The 24,999-nt window shown below is 43.9% G+C and overlaps 2 protein-coding genes and 1 long non-coding RNA gene across 3 annotated transcripts; 2 read left to right on the top strand and 1 right to left on the bottom strand.

The window, feature by feature from the left end:
* Nucleotides 1-1,490: 1,490 nt before the first annotated feature.
* Nucleotides 1,491-2,138, bottom strand: LOC127136258 (uncharacterized). Its single transcript, XM_051062841.1, has one exon. It carries the CDS (start codon nt 2,136-2,138, stop codon nt 1,491-1,493), a length of 648 nt encoding a protein of 215 aa, XP_050918798.1.
* Nucleotides 2,139-4,846: 2,708 nt separating this feature from the next.
* On the top strand, nt 4,847-6,347 carry LOC127073812 (uncharacterized). Its single transcript, XR_007785868.1, has 2 exons — nt 4,847-5,944; nt 6,061-6,347. It is a non-coding gene; the product is annotated as an uncharacterized LOC127073812 (long non-coding RNA).
* Nucleotides 6,348-7,456: 1,109 nt separating this feature from the next.
* LOC127136257 (uncharacterized) lies at nt 7,457-10,863 on the top strand. The gene is made up of 2 exons (XM_051062839.1): nt 7,457-8,772; nt 8,859-10,863. Exons 1-2 carry the CDS (start codon nt 7,457-7,459, stop codon nt 10,861-10,863), a joined length of 3,321 nt encoding a protein of 1,106 aa, XP_050918796.1.
* Nucleotides 10,864-24,999: the final 14,136 nt, after the last annotated feature.

The following is a 24,999-nucleotide window of genomic DNA, read 5'->3' as shown; positions in this document are numbered from 1 at the left end:
GACATTTTCACTAGTTTTTGATTCGATAAAACTTTTAGGTTTTTGTTCGCTTTCTAACCATTCCTTTGGATAAATAGAAGTGCGGTGGCGACTCGATTTGTATGGTTTACCTTGGATTTAGTCAATATCTCTAATGGTAACGAATACCCCGCTACACCAGCCCCAGTTTAAGATTGAGGGTTTTATATCCATAGAAAGAAACTCCTACTCCTCGGCTCGAAGGGGTTGACTAGGGATTATCTTCCTTATATCTCCAGTGTTTGGGATTTAAAACAATGCCTTACATCATCAGCAAGATTTTATTCAAAAGCGTACGAGCAGTGATTTCGTGTTTTTAATTTCATCATCCTCCTCTTAAAACCAACATTTGAATATTGACATGATAAAGTATGAGTGGACACGAATGGATTTATTCAAAACATGCATATTCATTTCAATGTCATTATTATTCAAAAACAAATGAGTTTGTTACAAAGGACAATCACGAAAATCACACATGAACATGATTGAACTAATGATCGCTGGAATGATCCGCTTTATTCTCTCATAGCTTGGGGTCTTGGGTCTGGCAGAAGCTGACGGGCCAATCCCACTGATGCAAATCCTTCAACTCTACTGCTGATATGACTTTGGCGTTGCAGATGTGCTTGCCTGCATGGGGTTGTTTGGAACAACTGGCGTGAATGATATAGCGTTTGAGTCAATCAAGTCGTGTACTTTGTGCTTGAAGACATTACAATTCTCGATCGAGTGCCCTGGTGTCCCAGAGTGGTACTCACAACTGACGTTCATGTCATACCCGGGAGGAAGAGGTACAGGAGGAGCCTTAGCTTCTCTTAACTGAACCAATGAATCTTTGAGCAAATGAGCTAGCAGACGACCATACGGCATGGGAACTGGGTCAAACCTTCTAGGAGGCCTCCTTGGTCCTTGTCTACCTTACTGATAGTAGTTTTGTTGTTGCGGAGTAAAAGGTTGCTGAGGAGCATAGGGTTGTTGATATTGCATTTCCAGAGGACCAGTAGGAATAGCATACGCTGGCTGCTGATACGGGTTAGGTGTTACTGCTGCCATCAGATAGTATGGAATTTGGTAAACTCCCGCTCCCCCTTTAGCGATAGCATTGGTCTCCCCTTCCTTCTTCCTTGGGAATCTGGAATGAGACTTCTTTGCTCCACTAACCACAGTTGTGGTATCTTGTATCTTGCCGATCTTCAAGCCGTTCTCGATTCGCTCGCCAGCAATAACCAAGTTTGAGAATCCTGAGGTGGTACTTCCAATCATTCTATCAAGATACGGACCTTGAAGGGTGTCCATGGACATGTCTATCAATTATCTTTCAAGAAGAGGGGATTGAACCCCGGCAGCTAGATCCCTCCAATGTTGCACGTATTCTTTGAACGATTCATCTGGATTTTGAGCTGAGTCCGATTAGGAGCCATGTCTGAATTATACTGATAATTCTTTAGGAAGGCTTTAACAAGTTCCCTTCAAGTCCGTATATGCGTGTGCTCGAGCTGCATATACCATTCCAGAGAAGCTCCACTAAGACTATCTTGGAAAAAGTGCATTAAAAGTTTTTCATCATCAGAATGAGCGGCCATCTTTCTGTAAAAAGCTTGAATGTGGGTCTTTGGACAAGTGACCCCATGATACTTTTCAAAGCTTGGCACTTTGAACTTAGGAGGAATTTCCACGCCTGGCACTAAGCACATGTCGGCAGCATCTAACTCAAAGGTATCGGGACCTTCCATCGCCTTGAATCTCTCCTCCACCATACGGAATTTCCTTTCGAGGTCAGCAGGAGAAGGACCAAAAGCATCATAAACTGAGTCAGCCTTTGTGGTGAAGAAAGCATCCTGATGATCATCAATCTCAGGTTGAACTCTCCCATTGACAGGGATATTGAATGGCTGAGCACGATTTTGGTATACTGGACCTTTTTCGGGAGGTGGTTGAGCTACAATAGGTGTACCAGCTCCTCCTAACGGATTCACTGGTATTATCACAACAGTAGGGTTGGCGGCGGCGACTCTTAGATTAGCCTGACGCATTTCCTCTTGTCCCCTAGCCAAATCATGTAGGGCTTCAATAGGCTGACCCATCTGAGCCTTCACAATGGTTATATCTGCTCTCATAACAGCTTAATTATGTTCCAACTGATCCATGAGCAATCTTCGACTTCCTCGAGTGTTGTGGGAATGTCGGGAAGTCAGCTTGACTATGGATGATTCTAGACAGAAGGGCCAAATGGTAAGTTTTCTAGCTTTTGTATGATGATATGCAGAATGATGCATGAATATTATATTTGAAGTTTACTTTATGATGCATGAATGCATGGATGGACGATACACAAGCATGGTTCTCGCAATTCGAACACATAAGCTGGCATAGTATCACAGGTTCGAGATATGGATGGAGGATAACAATGATTACTCTCCATAATGGGGATATCACTGGTCGTAGTCTAGGGTTATACATAGGAACCTCAGAGTCATCAATTCATTTGGCTATTTGGCGCTTACGGAAAAAGCTTACTGGTCATCAACTCCCTCAAATGAACCTCTTCTAGGTGATATCTTCGTACTGACCCACGTGATAAAAGCTTCTCGGGGACCCGTACTACGCGACCATCGACGTCGGGTTCTAGACAAGGGTCTCAAAGTCATGGACCTCCTTGACTATTTTCCGCTTACGGCAAAAGCTTGTTGATCGACAACTCCATCAAGAAAATCTACTTTGAGTGAGATCTTCGTACCGACCCACACGAGAAAAGCTTCTCGGGGACCCGCACAATGCGACCATCAATCTTAATAGGCCAAAGGTTCAATGTTCTACAAAGGTCCTTTGATCCATTGATCTTAATGAAGCTATTGATCGCTTACGCTAAAAGCTTGACGGTCGTCAACATCTCCAAAAGAATTTACTCTAAGCGAGGTTCTCGTATCGACCCTTACGAGAAAAACTTCTCGGTGGCCCATACTACTCAACCTCTCCTATCTCAAGTTCCACTCTAGACTCGGGTAGAGAGTCTCTCCCACAAGGCTTCTTACAATCAAAGTAGCATCCATCAATACCATAGAACCATGGAACCATGTAGCAGATATTACATAATTTAAAGCAAAAGGCAATAAATAAGGCAAGTAATCAAAAGGATAAACATCCACACATGTGAGGAAGCAACCTAGATTAGGCTTGACTTGCTTAGGGAGGAATCCCCAGCAGAGTCGTCAGCTGTCGCTACGTGAAAAATGCAGAGTTGCCATCGGTTTTTATTTATTCCAAAGGAAAGGGAAAATATCGAGAAAACTCCAAAGAATGGTCATCGCAACCACAAACAGGTTTGGAAGTCGGTTATGCAAGGGGAAGGTATTAGCACCCCTCACATCCATGGTACTCCATGGGAACCATCTAGAATGTTTGCGCTTTCGTGGATGTTATTTATCAAATATTTGCTTGCCAAAGGTTTGCGTAATGGAGGTAGATTTTAAATTAGTGTGCTCACCAAGGATTGGGTCCTCGTGCCTACGTATGCCAACTTGTTGAAGTGAGAAATCAGATCCCCATAGTTCATGGGTAAAAATGTTATTTGTTTGGTTGATTTTATTACCTTGAAGAAAGGTTTTCGATTGTGTCTCCCTAAGGCTCAAACAAAAGGTTTGAATGAGTTGTACTGTTTTTAGGTTTTGAGGAAAAATGTTATTGATTTCGGATTGCACTAAAGACTATGGATAAAGGAGAATACCTCGAACTACCAAGCCAAATGTCTTATGTTCGAAGCATTCAGAACGAGTGTATGAAAGCTCCATTCTCATCCCTTCTTTACCACTTAAGGCTCGTGGCGTACAATCCTAATCGTATTTATTGTGTTTTTTAGTTTGATTTGAAAAAAAAAGACTGCTTGATGTTGGATCAAGGGTTTGCTTATTTTTAATTGCGAAAGAGTGAGCATTCCTAATGCCTAAGGGATAACTATCAAGCAATAAAAAAAATAAGGAAAACAGGTAAAAACATACATCCAAAAGGGGAAGAGGGATACATGTAAAGTACAAGGGAGTGCGAAAATAAAAGGTCTCATTGTCAGGTAACCCAAGAGAAATCCTTGTGTGTGTAATTGTCCTAAACTAGAAAGCGCATAAAAGATTACAATTCGTCTTTAGTCTTGAATGCTCCTTCCATGTCCGGGTCAAATAATTTTCCAAGGTCTCTTGCAAGGGTCCTAATGAGAAATCCCTAATTCCATGGTCCATTGTCCATTCCATGCTTATGAATTATTGTGTTTTTTAAGTCTTAACCATTTTTAAGTCCATTTTAAAATGAAGGTGGAGAAGAATGATGATGTGATATATACAAAGCAAAGTAAACCAACATAAAGGAAATGACAAAAATTAAATGTTAGGAGTTAGATGCGAGAATTTAAAAGTTAGAAGCGGAATTGTAAATGTTAGATGCAGAAATAAAATGAATTAGATGTTAATTGTTAGATGTTAGATCAAAGTAGAATAACATTCAAGAAAACAATTATCAAAATAAAATCCTAAAATATTAACAAAATATTTCTAGAAATTAATCAAATTTAATTCTAAAATTAAAATAATTATCAAAGTGAAATTCTAAATCAATTATCAAAATTAAATCTAAACAATTAACAATCAATTAATATTCTAATTACAATTATCAAATCAATTCTACAGTTAACTAACAATACCAAGACAAATCCTACAATTAACTAATTAAATCAAAGTTAATTCCAAAATCTCACCACATCAAAACAATTCTAATCATAATCAAGAACCAAATTAATATCCTAATTGTAAAAATAAAAAAATAGATTAATCCAAGTAGATCCAACAGAATCAGCCTGGGCCTACTTCATCTCAAGCCCAAACATGGGGGTTCAATGGACAATGGAGGGAGTGAGCACTGCAAATAATTAGGCCTAACACAAGTATTGGGGCCTAAATGGGGAAACTGGCCTGCTTGAGCAAAAAATCCCAAATCCTAAGTCAAACCTGAGCTCAATCAAGTAAGCCACAACCAAGTCGTCATGTTCGAACAAGGAAAAAGAACTCATACGTCAAGACTCACCAGTGGTGACGAAAAACTCCTCGCCGGCGGCGTAGGCGAGCAACCAGGAATCCGGTCTCGTTCATGTGTTATGCTTCGATCTGATCTTTCACTCCATATCGTGATTGTCCGATTTGCTCCGTTTTCAACGAAGACTCCGATTTCGCGGCGATGCATTCTGAGATGACGACGACAAGTTCAGGTCCGCGTGCATTTATCCAGGAGTGCTTCGCCTCGTATTTCTCTTCTGCTTCAATATTCTATTTCTGTTTCTCGGTGTCTCATCGTAGTGGATCGCCTTGCCGTTTTGGATGAAGACTATGCATTGTTGTTGTTCGGTTTCACGATATGGTGATGCAGGTGATTTGCAGAATTGAAAACAAAGTGATGTGTGGTGCGTGAGAATCTTCGTAATGGATGTGAGAGTTTGTAGAGATTCAACTCAGAAGTAGGAGGAGCGATTTGTTCTGCATAATCGACTTTGGTTGAAAAAAAATGGGGGATTCGGGAGAGAAGTTGAGAGGGAAAAGATTGTGAAGCAGAAAGGGAGGGAGCAAAAAAAAGAGAGCCCCAAAATCACATTGTAATCGTGTATTTATAGCTCTCAAAATGAACTTTGGTGAGTTTTTTATTCTAATCTGCATTTGTGTTTTGAATTCCTTTCAATTGAATCCCTCTGTGTTTTGCTCACATTGCTGCTTTTTATTGTTGGTTGCCGTTTTGCATTTCAATACTCATATCATTTTGCTGCATTTTTTGTGTCGTTTATGGTTTTTGATGCGAGTTCGTCGTTTGGAAGTGAGCTTGTAGTTGCTGGTGTCATTTGGTCGTGTTAGCTGCATTTGGATTGTTATGCATTTGTCGTTTATGCTATTGGGTATGTTTTTGGCTGCGAAAAATTACAATGTCGTTTACTGCTAGCTTACACCTGCGTTTTGTACTTTTACTTTCCGTTTTGATTTCTTGTGTTTCACAATGTTTGGGTTGTTGCAGCATGCACAGAATGCTGTTGCGTTCCACGTTTCCTCATCTTTCACGCTTGCATTCTGTTTTGGTTGGCTTTGTGTTTCGTTCTGCTCTGGACTAAGCATTCGTTGTGTTTTGCTACAGCTACTTGCCTTTGTCTTATTTGCAAGGACTTGGATTTTAATATGGACATGGGTATTGTAATATGGATAATAGGCCTTTTGGATTAAGTGGATTAGAGATTACTTGTAAAATGGACTAAATTGTAATTGGATTTAAAAAATGGATAATAAATGGATTAGTTAAAATGAAAATGGGCTTTATAATTGGGCTTAACAAAAATGAATTTTTATAAAACAAAAAAGAATGAATGGACTTAACTCTAGCCTAAAATGATTAAATTTCCAAAACCAATTCGACTTTTCAATAATCAATTCGGATCATCCAACTCAACTTGAATTTCCAAATTAATTCGAAAAAGAGCGAAATAGTTTCTAAAACCAAATTTATTCGCAAAGGTCAAATCTAACCACGAAATCAACTTAAACTTCAAAAGTTAATTTGAAGTTGAAATCAATACGACGTTAGAATTAATCAGAATAATTATTGACATGATGACAAAATGATGACTGTATATGCAATGGATTGGTGAATCCAACTGACGCGAATTGTAAATCGGATTGAACCATACTTACTCAAATGAAATGAATGGATGAGGATGATATGAAAATGTTTAGGGTTAGTGTTCTGGACTGGGCCATGACACTAGGCACGGTGCGGCCCAACGCTCGCCGAGCCCACGTCCGAACGGCCATGCCCAAGCGACCGCGAGGTCACGTTAGATGAACGACCGTCCGCCCGAAGAACGTCTCCTCGGCCCCGTAAACACGTGTCGGGCGACGAGCGGGTCCCCCTCGTATGATCGCCATCCACTTATTGTCAACCCACGTCGCGGGCACCTAAGTTGTGTCGGGCAGAGCCATAACGGCATCTCGCTTACCACGTCACCCAACTCCCCTATATTATCTCCTTAGAGATAGGGGCAGTTGGACCAGGGGGCAGACCTTGGTCTAGGTCTTAACGCTTCTTACGCGTCCCCTGGCAGCTCCTCCTTGGGCCTAGTTAATCCAGCCCATTAGGAGCCTTGGCCCAGCGCTGGGGGCTCAATATAAATACCCCTTTCATGGCAAAGGGGCAGGTATTCTAACTCACACTCTGATAACCTCATTCTGTACCTTTTCTGACTTAAGCATTGGAGCACCTTGCAGGTACACCCCCCTCTCATTTCATTCTCCGGCCCATTAACCAAGACCGTGGAAGGCCCTCCTGATCAGGTGAGATCAGTGGCGCCGTCTGTGGGAACTAGCTATCCCCATCTTCATCAAACGAGGATCAAAAGCTCATTTGTTTCTGTCCTTCCAACATGGCCGGAGAACAACATAGCGATCACAGCCGTCCCCTCGTCAACTACAACATGGACGACGGCCCGCCATCCCATGAAGCGGACGTTCGGGACGGTCATCCATCCACCCCGTCTCCAGAGCCCCAAAACAACGGAGATGCCTCTCACGCCCACAATTTAGGGGCAGAGACATTTCATCCCATTCCCGTTCCCGTTGAAGGAGACGCCGTAATGATTGCCATGGTGAATGCCCTCAATCAAGCCGGTTCTATGCTCCACCAGCAGCACGAACGAATCACGGCCCTCGAAGCCGAACGACAAGAAGCCCGGCCCCAGCCGGTGAGTAGGATACAACAGCGTTCGGAGCCAACGAAGAAGCGAGGACGTCGCTCTCCCGAACCCTACGCCAGCAGGGCACGCGCCCGTCGTGACGGTGGTCGAGCGAGAACATCACCAAGGCGCGGGCACAGCCCCGACAACAACGAACTGTCTCCCTTAAGGAGCGATGAGGAAGATTTGCATTGCCCCCTATCTCGGGCAATAATGGAGGCCCCGCTCCCCAAAGGCATGGAGAAACCGCCAAACCTAGCTGTGTACGACGGGACTACAGATCCCGACGATCACGTCGACAACGTCAACGCGATGCTCGACTACCGCAATGATATAACCGGGCACCTCAAATGCCGACTGTTCTCAACGACCCTCAGGAAAGGGGCCATGGCCTGGTACAAAAGCTTGGCCCCTGAGTCCATTACGTCATGGAGAGTCATGAGGTCCATGTTCACCCGGCACTTTACAGCTTCCCGTCGTCACCCCAAGACTGAGGCGACCCTTGAAGCCATAGTGCAGAAGAAGAATGAAACACTGCGCTCATACATCGAGCGATTCAACCAGGAAGCTGTCGAGGTAGATACCACCGAGCACATGAAGAAGTATCTCCTCGAGAGAGGTCTCTTACCCGGCAGTGAACTTAGCAGAGCCGTAGGGATCGAGCCTCCCCGCACCTTAAACGAGCTCCTGCATAAAGCCCAGGCCTACATCAGATACGAGGAAAAGCAGGTGGCACACAATGCCCGCAGCGGACGTAACGCTGGGGAGACCGAGCACTCAAAACGCGATGACACGAGCATTTCCCGTCGCAACGGAGACAAACGAAGAGAAGAAAGACCTCGCGAGCTCCGGGAAGGAAGAGGCCCCGCGGGCAGATATAGCGAGTACACCTTACTGACAGCTCCTCGAGAGCGTATCCTCGCAGAATGTATCAACTCTGAATTTAAGCAGGGCAGGGTCAGGTTCCCAAAACCGTCTGCACCAAAGCCCCACACCGACAAATCAAAGTACTGCCGGTTCCACAGAAGTCACGGGCACGTGACCGAAGACTGCGTCCACCTGAAAGATGCGATTGAAATTTTAATCCAAGAAGGGCACCTGAAGCAGTACACGAGGAAGAACGAAGCTCCCAGACACGACGAGCCAGAGAAGAAGAGACCCCGGGAAACACACCCCCTGACAACTCTCCCTATCAAGTGGCCCTCTGCGTGTCACGACCGGAAGATTTCTTCCTCCCCGAACCATTGCCCGAGGGCAAGATCACTGCACTCAGCCCCTGGGAAGACTTCCCTACCACACTGGTGATATCAGGAGGAGGGACTAACGGGGAATCCGCGGCCCTCTCCGTCAAACGTAAGTTCGACGAACTCCTACTGACTGCCCCCGAGCAGAAAGCGACATTGACAAAATACCGGGGAAAATCCAACCCAATATCCTTCTTCCTGGAGGAACTCCCGGGCGGATCCCCCAACTCGGCCATCCCACTATTGATAAGAGCAAAGATGGCCCGATTCGACGTACGACGCATCCTGGTCGACGAAGGCAGCTCAGTGGATATCATGTACGTCCACCTCTTCAAGACTCTGAAGCTAGACAAGACCAACTTAGCCCCCTACGTCGGATCAGATCTCCAAGGATTCAACGGAGCAACAACCAGACCGTGGGGATATGTTGAGCTCCTCGTCACCTTCGGCGAACAAGAAACGGCCAGGGAAGTCAAAATCCAATTTCTGGTCGTAGACTGTCCGTCTCTCTACAATTGCATCTTTGGACGCCCGACACTGGCCGAACTCACTGCGGTCCCATCCACCGTCCACCTGAAGATGAAATACTACACCAAATTGGGACGTGTGGTCACCATCCATGGTGACATCGAAGCAGCCCGACGATGCTACGACGCCGCAGTAAAAGGACAGGCCGTAGTCAGCACGAAGAGCAACTGCAACAACAAAAAGCTCAAGACCGAGGATCCTGCCCGAGGAGTCAACGCCATCGACCTCGACTGTCGCATCGGGCTGGACGAGACCGAAGAGGGGAGGTTCCCCAAGGAACGCTCTCTCGAACACCCGGTCCGACCAATCCCCGACGGGGAGTTCGAACTCATTCCTCTTGGGGACGATCCGGAAAGGACGGTGAAGATAGGTAAGGGACTACCCGAGGAAACAAGAGAAGAGCTAGTAGCATGCCTCAAAGAGAACTCCGACCTCTTCGCGTGGAATGCCGCAGAAATGCCCGGGCTGGACCCCGAGATCGCGTGTCATAAGCTAGCTGTAGACCGGGCAGCCAAGCCCATAGCACAGCATAGACGCAAGCAATCGCCCGAAAAGGCAGAGGCTGCCGAGCGAGCTGTAAAAGACCTCTTAGAGGCAAATTTTATTTCTGAAGCCCAGTACACAACCTGCCTCTCTAATGTAGTCCTCGTTAAGAAAAATAATGGAAAATGGCGTATGTGTGTTGATTATACTGATCTTAATAGGGCTTGCCCGAAAGATGCTTTCCCCCTCCCTAATATAGACTCGCTCGTTGACAACTCTGCAGGTTTTAAACTCTTGTCCTTCATGGACGCATATAGTGGATACAACCAGATCCCTATGTCGCCCGCAGACAAGAAACACACAGCGTTCATGACCCCAACGGGCAATTACTATTACAACGTGATGCCGTTCGGGCTCAAGAACGCTGGCGCTACATACCAACGCATGATGAACAAAGTCTTCAAGGACGAAATAGGGGACATGCTCGAAGTGTACATGGACGACATGATCGTCAAATCACACGAGGAGATAACCCATGCTCGACACCTTACGAAGGTATTCGAGCAGGCGAGACAGTGTAAAATGAGGTTCAACCCCGAAAAATGCACGTTTGGAGTCCGAGCAGGCAAGTTCCTCGGTTTCTATCTCACCGAAAGAGGGATCGAGGCCAACCCCGACAAATGCCGGGCATTCTCGGAGTTTCCGACCCGAAAACCAAAAATCGATCCAGTCACTCAATGGAGTGCTCGCCTCACTCTCCCGTTTCATCGCCAAGTCCGCCCAGCACGCGTTGCCGTTCTTCAGACTCCTTCGCAAAGAGGCTACCTTCGACTGGACCGATGAATGCGAGCAAGCGCTACTCCATCTAAAGAAGGTTCTGTCCCAACCCCCGTCTTATCACGGCCATCAGAAAAGGAAACCCTATACTTATACCTATCCGTGGCAACCGAGGCCGTCAGCGCCGTTCTAATAAGAGAAACCGACGAAGGACAAAAGCCCATCTATTTTACGAGTAAAGCACTCCAAGGCCCCGAGCTCCGATATCAGCAAATCGAAAAGGTCGCCCTGGCCCTCATCAACACAGCGAGGAGACTACGATATTACTTCCTCGCACACACGATAAAGGTAAGGACCGACCAGCCAATCAAACAGCTGCTCGGACGTCCGGATATGGCCGGGAGGATGCTCAAATGGTCACTAGAACTCTCCGAATTCGACATACAATACGAAAGTAGGAAAGCCTTGAAAGCTCAGGCACTGGCCGACTTCGTCGCGGAGATGACCCACTGCCCGACCCCAGCAGAAAGCGCCCACAAATGGACGATCTTCGTCGATGGCGCCTCCAGCACGTCAGGCAGCGGGGCCGGGATCATCCTCGAAAATGAAGAAGGGATCCTGATAGAGGTATCATTAGCGCTAGCGTTCCCAACATCGAACAACCAAGCCGAATACGAAGCCTTCCTAGCAGGCCTGAGGTTAGCCGAGGACCTGGGGGCAAAAGAGGTAAAAATATCCACCGACTCCCAGCTCGTGGCCTCACAGGTGCGGGGAGACTACCAAACCAAGAACGACAACCTCCTCGAGTACTTGTCCCTCGTCAAAGAAAAACTTGACAGATTCGAAAAATGGGATGTTCGACACATACCCCGCGAGCACAACACACGGGCAGACGTTCTCTCGAAACTAGCCAGCACGAGGAAAAAGGGTGGGAATAAATCAGTAATCCAAGAAATTTCCTCCCTCGGCCCAGCATCGACAAGCTACCGCCTCCACTCGAGGTCAACGCTATTGGAGATGCCCACTGTTGGATGACACCCATCTACAATTACCTCACGCGAGACGAACTCCCGGCTGACCCGAAAGAGGCGACCACTGTCAAACGACGCGCATGCTCGTACGTACTCCTCGAAGGCAAACTCTACCGGAGAGGATTCTCCATCCCATTACTCAAATGCGTCGAGGAAGAGAAAGTCCCCGACATACTTGGAGAGCTACACCGGGGAATTAACGCCCAACACCTCGGCGGACGATCGCTCGCACGAAAAGCCCTTCGAGCAGGCTACTACTGGCCGACCATGCAAAACGATTCGAAAGAGCACGTCAAAAGATGTGACAAATGCCAACGACATGCCGACATGCACCTCGCACCCCCGAACGACCTCAAATCACTGTCCTCCCCGTGGCCCTTCGCGTGGTGGGGCATGGACATCCTCGGACCCTTCGTCACCGGATCATATCAGAATAAATACCTCATCGTCGGGGTGGATTACTTCACCAAATGGATCGAGGCGGAGGCACTGGCTAAAATAACCGCGCAGAACATTCTCCGGTTCTTCAAGCGCAACATCCTCGCTCGGTTCGGTATACCCCAGGCACTTGTCACAGACAACGGGACACAATTCACGGACGGAGGATTCCAGGACTTCGTCGCCAGCCTGGGCACCACACAGCATTTCACGTCTGTCGAGCACCCGCAGACGAACGGGCAAGCAGAGGCGGCCAACAGGGTAATCCTACGTGGCCTCAAACGCAGACTCGGTGAGGCAAAGAGGGCATGGGTCGAGGAGCTACATAGCGTGCTATGGGCCTACCGCACGACACCACATTCTACCACCGGGGAAACCCCGTTCCGACTAACGTACGGCACCGAGGCAGTCATCCCGGTGGAGATACGGACGCCAACGAGGAGGACAGAGGAGCCCCTAGACGAGGAAATGAACGATGAAACCCTTAGAGCCGAGCTCGACCTAGTCGAGGAGATACGTTCCGAGGCAGCCCTCAGGGAAACAACCCTCAAACAAAAAATAGCACTACGCCATGACGCGAAAGTCATAAAAAGAGAGTTCCAGGTCGGCACCCTGGTCCTCAGAAGAAACCAGAAAAACCCGAGAGAGGGCAAACTGGCAGCCAACTGGGAAGGCCCTTACCGCGTCCGCGACAAGACGAGCAACGGGGCCTATTACCTAGAAAACCTACAAGGAGAACAACTCGCTCGACCATGGAACGCAGAAAAACTTAGACAATATTACAGCTAAATACACCACGGGGAGACGTGGCAGGTACGACCACGCTCTTCGTCCCCAAAACCCCAGGGAGGAACCACGAGACCCGGGAACGATCCGGGGTCACATGACAAACACAACCCTCCCCGACGGTTGGGATCTTGACCAAGACTCAACGTCGAAGTACCAGAACTGGCAGGGCACCCAGCTCGCGATGGGAGGGCCCAAGCCTCGAGACCAGGGTTCGAACAACGGACCCGGGCTTCGATCCCCACGGGCACAAAAGCCCGACACTTCGTCGGTTCCCTAAACCGAGGAGATCAACAAAGTCGAGTAGAGTACAAGTTCATACAAACAAGTATCAAACACAACGAGCACAATGAATGATGACGAAAATATTCCATACATTAATAACAATAAGTGCGGCCGAGGCCAAGTACGCCCGAAGGCCATATTACAATGCCCGGAGGCCAGAATACATAAGGCGCGCAGGCCATAAAGCAAAGAAAAACAAATACACTAAGACTCCACTCGGAGCACCTCTTCATCCTCTTCTTCTTCTTCTCTTCCCCCCAGCTCCTCCTCCACTTCGAACGGGCAGATAATCTCACCTTCCCGGACGCAGTAGTTGTAGGCCGACCCCGCTGTCACCAACCCAGGGTTCAGAAGCCCGAGCTGCTCGACAGCATTGTCGAAACCCTCTTTGAAGCAGGCCACGAGATCTTGGTTGAGGGTCCGAATATGCCCTAGCAGCTCACCGCGCGAACCAAGAGCGCGTTCCTCCTCGGTCTCATCGGCCAGAGGGCGGACCTTCCCCTCGAGAGCCGCAACCTGAGCCCGTAGGCCAGCATTGTCCTCGGCCAGCTTCTGATGGTCGGCCACCTGCTCTTCCAAGCTCGCCTTAACAGCCGTCAACTGGTCCCTCTCCTTCTCCACCTCCTCCAGCTTCTGGCTCAGCCCTTCCTGCAGCTGATGCTCTTCTTTGTAGTCCGATAGATCTTTGGATAATTTTTCCTTCTCCGTCCGAATCTGCAAAAGAGCATCCTCCAGCGAGGCAGTGGAGACCGAAGTGTCGGTCAAAACCATGGCCGTCTCCATCACCCGGATGACAGCAGCAATATCCCTGGCCAGATCCTTTCTCCGGGCAGCAGCGTCCTGGTCCAGAATAGCCTTGGCCTCAGGCGCGGGCACAGCAATCGACTCCTCGGCCTTGAAGAACGACCGCTCCACGTAGCAGGGAGGTAGAAGATAGCTGCCCGCTCCATTCGGACTTCCTAGAGACGCCCTGGTGAGAGGCCCAGCCGGACGCTTCCGTTTATGAGGGGGAAGCCGCTGGCGACGGACTGCTATCACGAATGTCGATCGGGTTAGCCCGAGGAGGAGAGGAAGGGATCACGCTCGCCGCCTGCGAGGGACCGACACCGGCATCGCCAGCAGTCTCCAAGACGCGGGCCACAGTTTTCTTCTTCTTCTTGGACACCCGGTCAGGAGCGCCGACCTGATTCGCTAGCTTCAGCACCCGATCGCGAGCATTGGGCATGGCACCTGCAAACAAATTACACACAAACATTAGCGAGCGAAGTCATAAACAGAAATAGAAAGCTAAACAAAGTCTGCCTACTCAATAACGCCAGAGCTTCCTCCTCGGTGTCACACTCGAGCAGAGCCTTCGTATTGATGTAACGCGTCTCGGTGATGGGTTCCCCGGCCTCATCCAGGAAGGGCACGCCCTGTCGATTCGCCCAGAACCCCAAGCTGAAGCTCTGCACGTAGTCGACCAGCTTCTTGTATGCGAGCCTATCCTCCTCGCCGAGCATCGCATACTTGACTCGGTAATGCGCCGTGGAGAGATCGAAATGATCACGCTGCCACCTCAACGGTATCTTCGACATCAGCGTCTCCTCCCCGTTGGGTTTCCGTTGATAGTAGTATAGAGAGTGAAGGGCGGCCCGAGTAATCGGCATCACCACGTACCACCGGTTCTTGAAATGGCGAACAGAATCCTCGTACGTCTTGAACAAACGCACGGGCTGCTTGAAAGAAACCCAACTGTGGCGACCACGGGAACCGGACCTCTGGAGATGGAAAACGTGGAAGAAGAGGGCCCGGGTGCAACCAATGCCGAGGAACTGGCAAACCAACTCGAATGCCCGCATAAATGCGAGAGCATTAGGATGCAGCTGGGACGGCGCCAGCCGGAGCCACTCGAAGACCGACATCTGGAAGGAATTAAAGGGCAGTCTAATCCCCGCCTCACGGAAAGCAAATTCGTACATAGTGAACTGCTTCCCCGGGAAATGATGACAAATGCGGTCTTCTTCCTTGGGGGCGCAGCAATACCAGTTTGGTGGATCCTCCCGGCCTATTGTCTCGACCATAGCGTGAGCAACGACGGCCTCGTCACAGAAGTCGGACCCCTCCTCCAAGGGCTCGTCCGCAACCCAGGAGAAGTCGACCTGCCCGGAAGAGGAGGCATGTTCCGTACCATCTCGGACACCCCATCCCCGACAGGGAGACGAGCGATTGTCGCATCTTCGGTGGAAGACCCAGAATCTTCCCTCCTCGGTCGTAAACGCCCGGTTGCACCTGAAACGCAGACAGAAAGAGTGAATTCGACGTCATATCAAATCCACCCTTCCACCGCAGGTCAAGTGAAAGGGCGTAGCGGCGACGGACACCAACCGTGCTCAACTCGGTGACACATGCACTCTATAGAGACCGGGCACAAACTTCATACAGCCTATGCAAGTATTGCCCGGCATATGAAATTCATGCCCGGTACAGTACGATCCCAACCCTATTTTCGACTGGTTAATATACACCTACGGTCCACTGCACTATTCCTAAGCTAAACCTAACCACATTTCTACAAAAATAATATGCGTTTGACAGAAACAACAAGGAAAAACAGTGGGTCAAGGTGGAAAACCATACCTGACATAACTAAGTTGAAAGGGTTGCGGTGGTGTCCAAGCGGAAGGCGGTGGTGCGGATAGGAGGACAGGCGGAGACGGCGTTCCAGACGGTTGAGCGAGCAAACGTGAGAGAATATGGAGAACTCCGGTGAACGCGTGAGCAAATAAAGTAGAAATGAAGTTACTCAACCCCTTTTTATAGGGCTAGGCACGTGGACCAACAGGCTAGGTCATCATTGCCTAGCCTGCCTACGCCGTCTTTGCACGCGAAACGAAGCGACGCCACTAATTCTGAGACACGTCTATCAAAAATAAGAAACTGAAAGACCCGAGCACCCGTCCATCTCCTCGACTCGCCAAGACGCCACCTCCCCGCGTCATACCCGCGTCTACTACGAGGAAGGTGCAGATCAACCGATCACCTCCATCCCCGACAGTCCCGGGGATCAGTCAGTCATGAATAGGTCTGTTGCGACCTCACCTGTCTAACGATCGAGCTTCCCCATCGTCCCGGGGAACCCTTAGTTGAAACATAAGTCATCTCTCTGGCTCAGAGACTCGACTTGGGGGGCTCCTGTTCTGGACTGGGCCATGACACTAGGCACGGTGCGGCCCAACGCTCGCCGAGCCCACGTCCGAACGGCCATGCCCAAGCGACCGCGAGGTCACGTTAGATGAACGACCGTCCGCCCGAAGAACGTCTCCTCGGCCCCGTAAACACGTGTCGGGCGACGAGCGGGTCCCCCTCGTATGATCGCCATCCACTTATTGTCAACCCACGTCGCGGGCACCTAAGTTGTGTCGGGCAGAGCCATAACGGCATCTCGCTTACCACGTCACCCAACTCCCCTATATTATCTCCTTAGAGATAGGGGCAGTTGGACCAGGGGGCAGACCTTGGTCTAGGTCTTAACGCTTCTTACGCGTCCCCTGGCAGCTCCTCCTTGGGCCTAGTTAATCCAGCCCATTAGGAGCCTTGGCCCAGCGCTGGGGGCTCAATATAAATACCCCTTTCATGGCAAAGGGGCAGGTATTCTAACTCACACTCTGATAACCTCATTCTGTACCTTTTCTGACTTAAGCATTGGAGCACCTTGCAGGTACACCCCCCTCTCATTTCATTCTCCGGCCCATTAACCAAGACCGTGGAAGGCCCCCCTGATCAGGTGAGATCAGTTAGTGACCTATATGATTATGTGAAGGGTAGGGCAAATTTTGGGGTATGACAATGGGCATCATGCAGATACTCGAGAGTAGAATCACTGCTATGAGTGAAAGCTTGTTCCTGGAGCTTTTTCTTTTAATTCCTTTGCTTTAGCTTTGGTTATGCTCTGATATGTAACACTGGGACGCAATTTAATTATTTTATGTTGAGATTGTTTAGAGACAACGTATGCTCTCGTATTTTATGTTTTGGTGTGATAAGCATTTGGAGAAGACTTACAAGTCGATGCTTTTTAATTATGATATGAAATTTATTATGAGATTTAAATTGGTGTTTTTTAATTAAATAATTCCACTACGATGATACCCTAAGTGAAGGTGAGTATGCGATGACAGATGTTGCATGTTAATTTAAATTAAGTGTTACATGATCAGCATGTGTGTTTTGAGATGTGTAACATCATATGTGTGAATGTTATGAAAAATATCTGATTTAATCATAATTATGCATTGGGGAAATAGGGTGCTACAAACTATACCAAGTTCAGTAATGAACTTCTTTATCCAAGCAACCATTTGTGTTGTGTTTGATGCAAAAATATATTAGGCCTATATGGTAGAATAAATGATTATCATCTTCTTTGAACTCTTCTAGCTCACAACAACACCATATAAACAAAACATATAACCAGATTGTGATCTATAGTCATCTTTATTATAGTGAAATCTAGTTTTTATGTTATCTATAACAACAAGCTCTTACTTACTGGAATCCATAAGCCAATAATGAATATATTTTTTTTTCAAATAATTAATAATATTCTTGACAACGACCCAATGACCATCATTGGGATCATGTTGATGCCTTCTTGTTGTGCTTAAAGCATATCATACATTTGGTTTAGAACACGTGATGGAATACATGATAGATCCAATTTCATATGCATATGATCCCTTTATTCTTTCATTAAGGGGGATTATGCTTTTGACAAACATGTGCCGTGTGACATAGGCATGAATCCTTTTTGGGAATCATGCATATTAAAATTTCTCACCATTTTGTCTATGTATGTACTCTGACTTAGACCAAGAAACCTTTTAGATCTATCTCTATAGATTTTTATTACAATTATATAGGTGGCTTCACCTAAATATTTCATAGAAAATCAATTTTCCACCAAATTTTAACCTATTGCAAGGTAGGGATGTTATTTTTTATGTGTAATATATCATCCACATATAACATCAGCAATACAACTATACTCCAACTAATCTTATTGTAAACACAATGTTCATATTCAATTTTGACGTATTCAAATTGTCATATAGTTTCATCAAAATGAAGGCTCCAATTTAAAAAAGTTTGCTTCAATTCATAGATTGATCGGTGCAACTTGCTACCTTTTTTTCATGTTTTAGATTGTCAAAGCCTCCAGGTTGTGTCATGTACACATCCACAAGGATATTTAAATTAAGAAAAAAATTATTGACATCCATTTTCCATATTTCATAATCATGGTATACAATGGTGGCAAATGAAATTCGAACAAATTAAAGCATTGTAAGCGGTGAAAATGTTTCATCATAGTCTACTCCGTGAATTTTCTTGAAACCATTAGAAACCATTCATTCCTTATAGGTATGTACCCTACCATATATTTTTGTCTTCTTTTTGAAATATGAACTAGCGCCCTATGGGATTAAACCCTTTAGGTGACTCTGTTAAAGTCCATATTTGGTTAGTGTCCATGGAATCCATTTCATATGGACTCTATCAACTTCTCAATATTACATCCATTAATTCCCCCTTGGTAATTCACATACTCATATCATCCATGAGTAATACATCATATTGTTGGGTTATGAGAAATCTATATCTCTTTGGTTTGTGAGATATCATGTTTAACTTATGTTGGTCTTGTGGTACTTGAGTAGGTTGTTAATGTATAACATCTTGTGTAATATTCCCTTGTTCCTCCATTGGTGTATAGCTATTTTTTGATTCTTGAATTTATTTAAGTTATAATTTCTTCCCAATAGTTCCTTTGGAAACAAATTACCTTTCTAGGAATACTACAATTCGAGCGACAAATATTTTATCCTCAGAAGGGTTGTAGAAGTAATATCATTTGGTTTTTTTAAGATAACCCACAAAGAAGCATTTATTATATTTTCATATCAAGTTTATTAGAAATTTTTCATTTCACAAACACTTCAAAACGTGAAATATTCATGTAAGGCACATTGGATTTATTGCCACACTAAATATCATATGGTGTCTTTTCCACTTTTTTAAATGGAACATGATTTAGTGTTAAAGTTGAAACTAATAGAGCATGTCTCCAAAAATATTTTGGAATATTTGCATGACTCATCATCAATCAGACCATATTTAATAAGGTTAGATTCCTCCTTTTAGAAATAACATTCCACTGTAGCGTTCTAGTAGGGGTGAGTTATGATAGGATCCTATTATCTTTTAGATAGTCATCAAATTCTATACTTATCAATCATGTATTTGGACCAACTCTTGTATCAAATGATTCGTATAGAAGGAAAATTAATGGTGGTTTGTAGTTCACTTGAAAGGGGGAGTTTCTCTCAAGTTATCTTGAGGTTCTGATGTATTACACTTAATAGAGATTGAAAAATTGAAAATTATGATTGATTATCTAGTAAGTGATTTATTGCTTAGCTGGTTAAATTTATTTCTACTAACCTTTTGTTAAGTTTTTAAGTGTTTATGGAGAAAATGGATGCCAAATGCAGTACACCTAGAGCTTAATATCATTCTAAGTTCTAAAGAGGCTGACATGAGGATTTCCAAAGATTTCCTAAGGGGAAATGCTTATCTCCTTGAAGGAATATGAGCAAGAAAGAAGTAGAGTCAATCATTTTCTTTCGGATTAGAAAGATTTAAATACTTTTGAGTTCAGAAGTTCTCCAAAGCTTACCTACCATTTGATCTCAAATCTGGATGCTACCTTTTGTGGGGAGAAGTAAGATCTTAGGTCTTATTTCCTTTTTGCCTTACTCTGGACCATTCTTGCCCATGTCTTTATAAGATAACTTGTTCCTTTTACTTAATAAAATATATGATCTATGTGTTATTATTTTTTTCCCACCTTTTTTATTATGCCTAAGGGGGAGAAGTATACTCTCACGGGACGTAGAGTATACCCTCTGCTCATGTGAGGGAGATTTTAATCACTCCAAATTTTATCTATCTTCTTTGTTCTTTACCACCTCCCTAAGAGATGCGTTATCATCATAAAAAAGGGGGATAATATGAATCTTTATGCTTGCAGGTATGAAGCTGATGATCCTGCTGAGAACCTTCCTAATGTTTTAATGACAACAATGCTAAATATACTTGAAGTCGGTGGTAGCAATTTTCCAACTCTTTGATGATGGTGAGAAAAATTGAAGAAATCTTCAATCCTTATCAAGTATAAGACTAAATATTCATATGGAGTGCCTATATGATCGATGTATTTGATAATGAATCTTGAAAGCCTCATATTTATGAAAGAGAGAAAGTGTGAAAGATCGCAAGGTCGTGTCTGCCTGAGTGACCAAAGATTTGTGAAAGTAGAAGAGTAGCTCCTAATATACTAAGATGTTAGTGATAGTATCGATCTAGAATGGGGGTTGAATAGATCACATATTTAAAGAATTTGGTGCTTTTTAATATTGTTTTTAAAGGTTGCGAAAGCTCCCTAGACAACGATTGTCTAAACGATCTGTTACTGGAAAGATCGGATATGCGTGAAACCTAATGGAATGACTAAGATAAAGCTAATCAACAATAACCTTAATCAATCGATCAAATACATAAATCCTTGATATAGCTACCACCAATTATGAATTAAAACAATGATAAAAACAAGCAATATATCGATAAACTTGTGTGAAGTTAATTTTAGCAAAGACTTGGTGTGCACACTACACAAAATCTTAATTTCACTAGAATTGATTGTGCAGAATTTTCCTTAGTTACAACCAAAGTGATTGCAACAATTTATCAAACAGCTTTAATGCACAACAATTAAGCGAGATGAAGTTACCAATTATCTTCACACAAAACTCAATTTATGTAGAAATTAAAGAGTTAGAGAAAGTGAGAACAACACCAAATTTGTTTAGGCAGTTTCCCTTTCGTCCTCGCTTCGGGTACGTCTGCCCCCAATTCTAAAACTAGAATTGAGATATTTATTATCAATTGCAAAGTTTATACAATAGAAGAAATAATCACCACCAAGCAAACCTAAGTGTTGTTGTAGATCTTATTCACTTTTCTCCTTTTGGTTCGAGTTGAACCAAGTGCTTCAAACGTTTTGAACAAACCTCCGACTGTAGCTACCTTATTGTAAGAACTCCAAGTTCTCCAAAACTCTAGCTAGGCTGATTTCGATCGCGACATGCTTGAACTCAAACCTTTCTTCACAATCCTCCGATTACCGTTACTCGTTCGAATGAACCCACCGTTCTTTAAACTTTCACTCGGCTGAATCTATGAAGCAAAGATTTATACAAAAAAACCTCAAATCTTAGAGGACAAAATCCTAAGATTTTGTTCAATAAAAATCCACTAAAAACCTCTACCCAAACCAAGATAAAAAATCATATTTGGACATTATCACCACAACAATACACTATGATCAACAAAAATTATTATGTGTGGTTGTTGAAACATGCAATGAAGAATGAAGATGAAGAGGAACTTTAGTGTATATCTTTCACTTTTCTTGTTCTTGAAAGATGAAAATGAGACTCAAGAATATATATATATATATATATATATATATATATATATATATTATATATATTAATATATATATATATATATATATATAATATATATATATATATATATATATATATATATATTATTATATATATATATTATATATATATATATATATATATTATTATATATATATATATATATATATATATATATTATATATATGGGACCAAGTGAAAAACACAGCAGAACTTTTAGCAAAAATACACAGTAGAAAAATGAGTGAAATCAGCGAGCACTCGACCTGTTCACACTGGGGACTCGACTTGTTCAAACCCGGAGCAACACAATTCAAATAAAACAAGTTATGAGTCGACCTCAACAGGGCGATAAGTCGACTCATCTTGTTTTTCCATAAATTAGTCGACCTATGACTCGACCTGATCAGACTCGTGAGTTACAAAGAAAATGACATGCATGAATGAGTCGACCGCTCCAAAGCATGAGTCAACTTAAAGATTTTAAATGGTCAAAAATGAGTTTTTAAGATGTATTTTGGTCAATCCAAACCATTCTCTTATGGACCTAAGGTACCAACAATGATCAAGTGCGATATTGACATATATGAGATGCTCTTATATGCATAGACACATTGAATTGATACTTTGAGCATATTAAAAAATGAATGCACTCTACCATATGATGACATCTTCCAAAGTGCACAGTATGAGCTACTAAAAGGTTTGATATCATTAAAACAAGGACTAGGAACCTTTGCCCTCGCATACTCCCCATTTTTTATGATGGCAAACCGTGGCACAATTTTCATATATCGCGTACTTTGATAGACATCTTCCCTCTGATTTTATGCATTCCTTTGAAAAAAATATGTTATCATAATCATGAGTTGTGTTTCCAGTGCTTCTCCTTCTTTGACAACATCAAAAAGAGACAAGGAGAAGGTCAACCGGAATAAAAATATATTCATAAGCATGTAATCAACCACTTTGCAACAGATTAACATCAACAACCATTCACATAAAATGAAGTTAATGTAAGAAATATAATCATAAATAAGACACGAAACTAGAAAAAGAAATTTAGTACACTACATAGTCAAATTTGTTCAACATAAGTTCCAAGACAAATAAACTAAACACAATAACATGCAAACATGAAGAAGATGAAATGCACTACATGGACGAAATCTAAATGAATCAATCTTATAAGGCATTCTCTCCCGTGACGGGTCATTTCTGCTTCTATAAACAGAAGGGTGGCATGGAGGTCTATCTTGTTCATAGAGGTCAATGAATTCAATGAAGTTCCAGTTAAGAGTATTGAAAGATCTGGTGAGAGAGAGATGATTAGAACCCATAGTATCAATCTGTTGCATAATTGTGGAAGAAAATGAATTAAAATTGTCACTTTGGGTTTGAATCTGACCCCTTAAGGCTAAGTACCATTCCTCTTGGAGAGTTGAAAAAAAGGCAAAGTTATCACTTTGAATCTGAAGTTGACTCTGCAAAGCCATAAATCTCTCCTCTTGAAGTGTGGAAAATTTTGCTGATGGATTTGCATATTTCTCAACAGTTCCATTACTTCATAATTATCAGATTGAGGAGGAGGTGAAAGCATATAGGAAGATTGTTGGTTGGTACAGCCGATGTGTTGCTACTCTCCCCAGCCTTGGTTATCAGATGGATTTTGTCTAGGTGTATCACCTATCTAATCTCCATGGTCATCGGACTTATTGATCATCCTCCATGGGGTGAGTATCGTCATCATCATTCTCTTCTTCATTTTCATTTGCTTCATCATCATCATCATCATCTTCCAAATGCTGAATGCTAGAACTTGAAGCTTGAGTTCGGACCTTGTATACTCGCTTTATAGGATCCCGAATATAGCCCATTAAACTTAGTGATTTTTGACAAAATTCTTGATTAGTAGGCACATAGGTGTATTGAATTCTTGCAACAAAAACTTTAACCCGATTGAGAATACTTTGAATAAATGAAGGATAGAAATGAACGGTGCCTCGACCTGACTCCTTTAGGGAAAAAAAATCATGCTTGCAGTGTAGTGTGGCTAGTTAACCTTCAACTTATGTTTCAACACATAAATCAAGTGTACTTCCGCCTTTCTAACTCTGGAGTAACCTCCCTTCTTAGGGCGGATAACATGTGTAACAACCCGATGTAATATCCTGTCGACAAGCTTTAAAAGTCCAGTAGTCACACTAGTAGGGAACAAGTTACTCGCGACAACATTGTCAGAATAAGGTCTCTTTAGCATTGAGTTTAAGGCATACTTGAACTCATAGTTTAGAGCAAATACAGTATCGGTTATCTTAAGATCATTAGGAGACGACAATGGAGAAATTTCAAACAGAGATTTCCAAACATCATTGAAATTCTGGTATCAGATATGAGATGTCGAAGGTAATGTCACGACACTAATATCTGAACAATACAAACAGGATACAAGATAGAGAACAGTAATGCACGAGACACATGCAATTGTTAACCCAGTTCGGTGCAAACTCACTTACGTCTGGGGGCTACCAAGCCAGGAAGGAAATCCACTAAAATAGAATCAGTTCAAAGACTCTCAGTAAACAACACAAGTTACAGTCTTTTTCACCTAATCTCTACCCATGCGACTTCTACCTAAGAACTCTTAGATATGAGATCCCACTCACTCCCCCTCAATCACACCAATGATATTAAACAAGAATTACAATGAAAAGAAGACACTCTTCAAAGACACACATTTGATCTTACTTAACATCTTCAATCAAGTAGACACACACTCATGCTTAAAAGCTTTGAGTGACAAATTACAACTCAAAAATCAGACCAATTCAATCATCCATGGATGAATTGAATGGCTTACAATTCACACAACCACACAAGACTAAAACCCTTATTCTCTCTCAATATTTCGTTCGTTATTTCTTGTGTATCAAATCAGGTTTTCCATGTCCTTTTTATAGAAGCATTTGGCTGGGCTTGGACATCATAAAGCCCTAAAACTATTTTCCATTCATATCTTCTCATGACAGTTGATTAGATCTCTTTGGAAAATAAGTTAATCGCGTTGTAATTACTGATTGATAGCATTTTCAATTAACTCATCAATCATACAC

Source organism: Lathyrus oleraceus, chromosome 4, assembly GCF_024323335.1.
Source record: "Lathyrus oleraceus cultivar Zhongwan6 chromosome 4, CAAS_Psat_ZW6_1.0, whole genome shotgun sequence".
In the NCBI taxonomy this organism is placed as follows: Eukaryota; Viridiplantae; Streptophyta; class Magnoliopsida; order Fabales; family Fabaceae; genus Lathyrus; species Lathyrus oleraceus.
The sequence above is the reverse complement of the archived record's forward strand: the minus strand, read 5'-3'. Positions and strand labels throughout refer to the sequence as shown.

Excerpts from the sequence above, each read along its gene's own strand:
- LOC127136258 (XM_051062841.1), bottom strand. The coding sequence starts at position 2,138 with ATGAGAGCAGATATAACCATTGTGAAGGCTCAGATGGGTCAGCCTATT.
- LOC127136257 (XM_051062839.1), top strand. The coding sequence starts at position 7,457 with ATGGCCGGAGAACAACATAGCGATCACAGCCGTCCCCTCGTCAACTAC. Across the intron at positions 8,773-8,858 it reads CCCCACACCGACAAATCAAA|GGCACCTGAAGCAGTACACG; the intron begins GTACTGCCGGTT and ends TAATCCAAGAAG.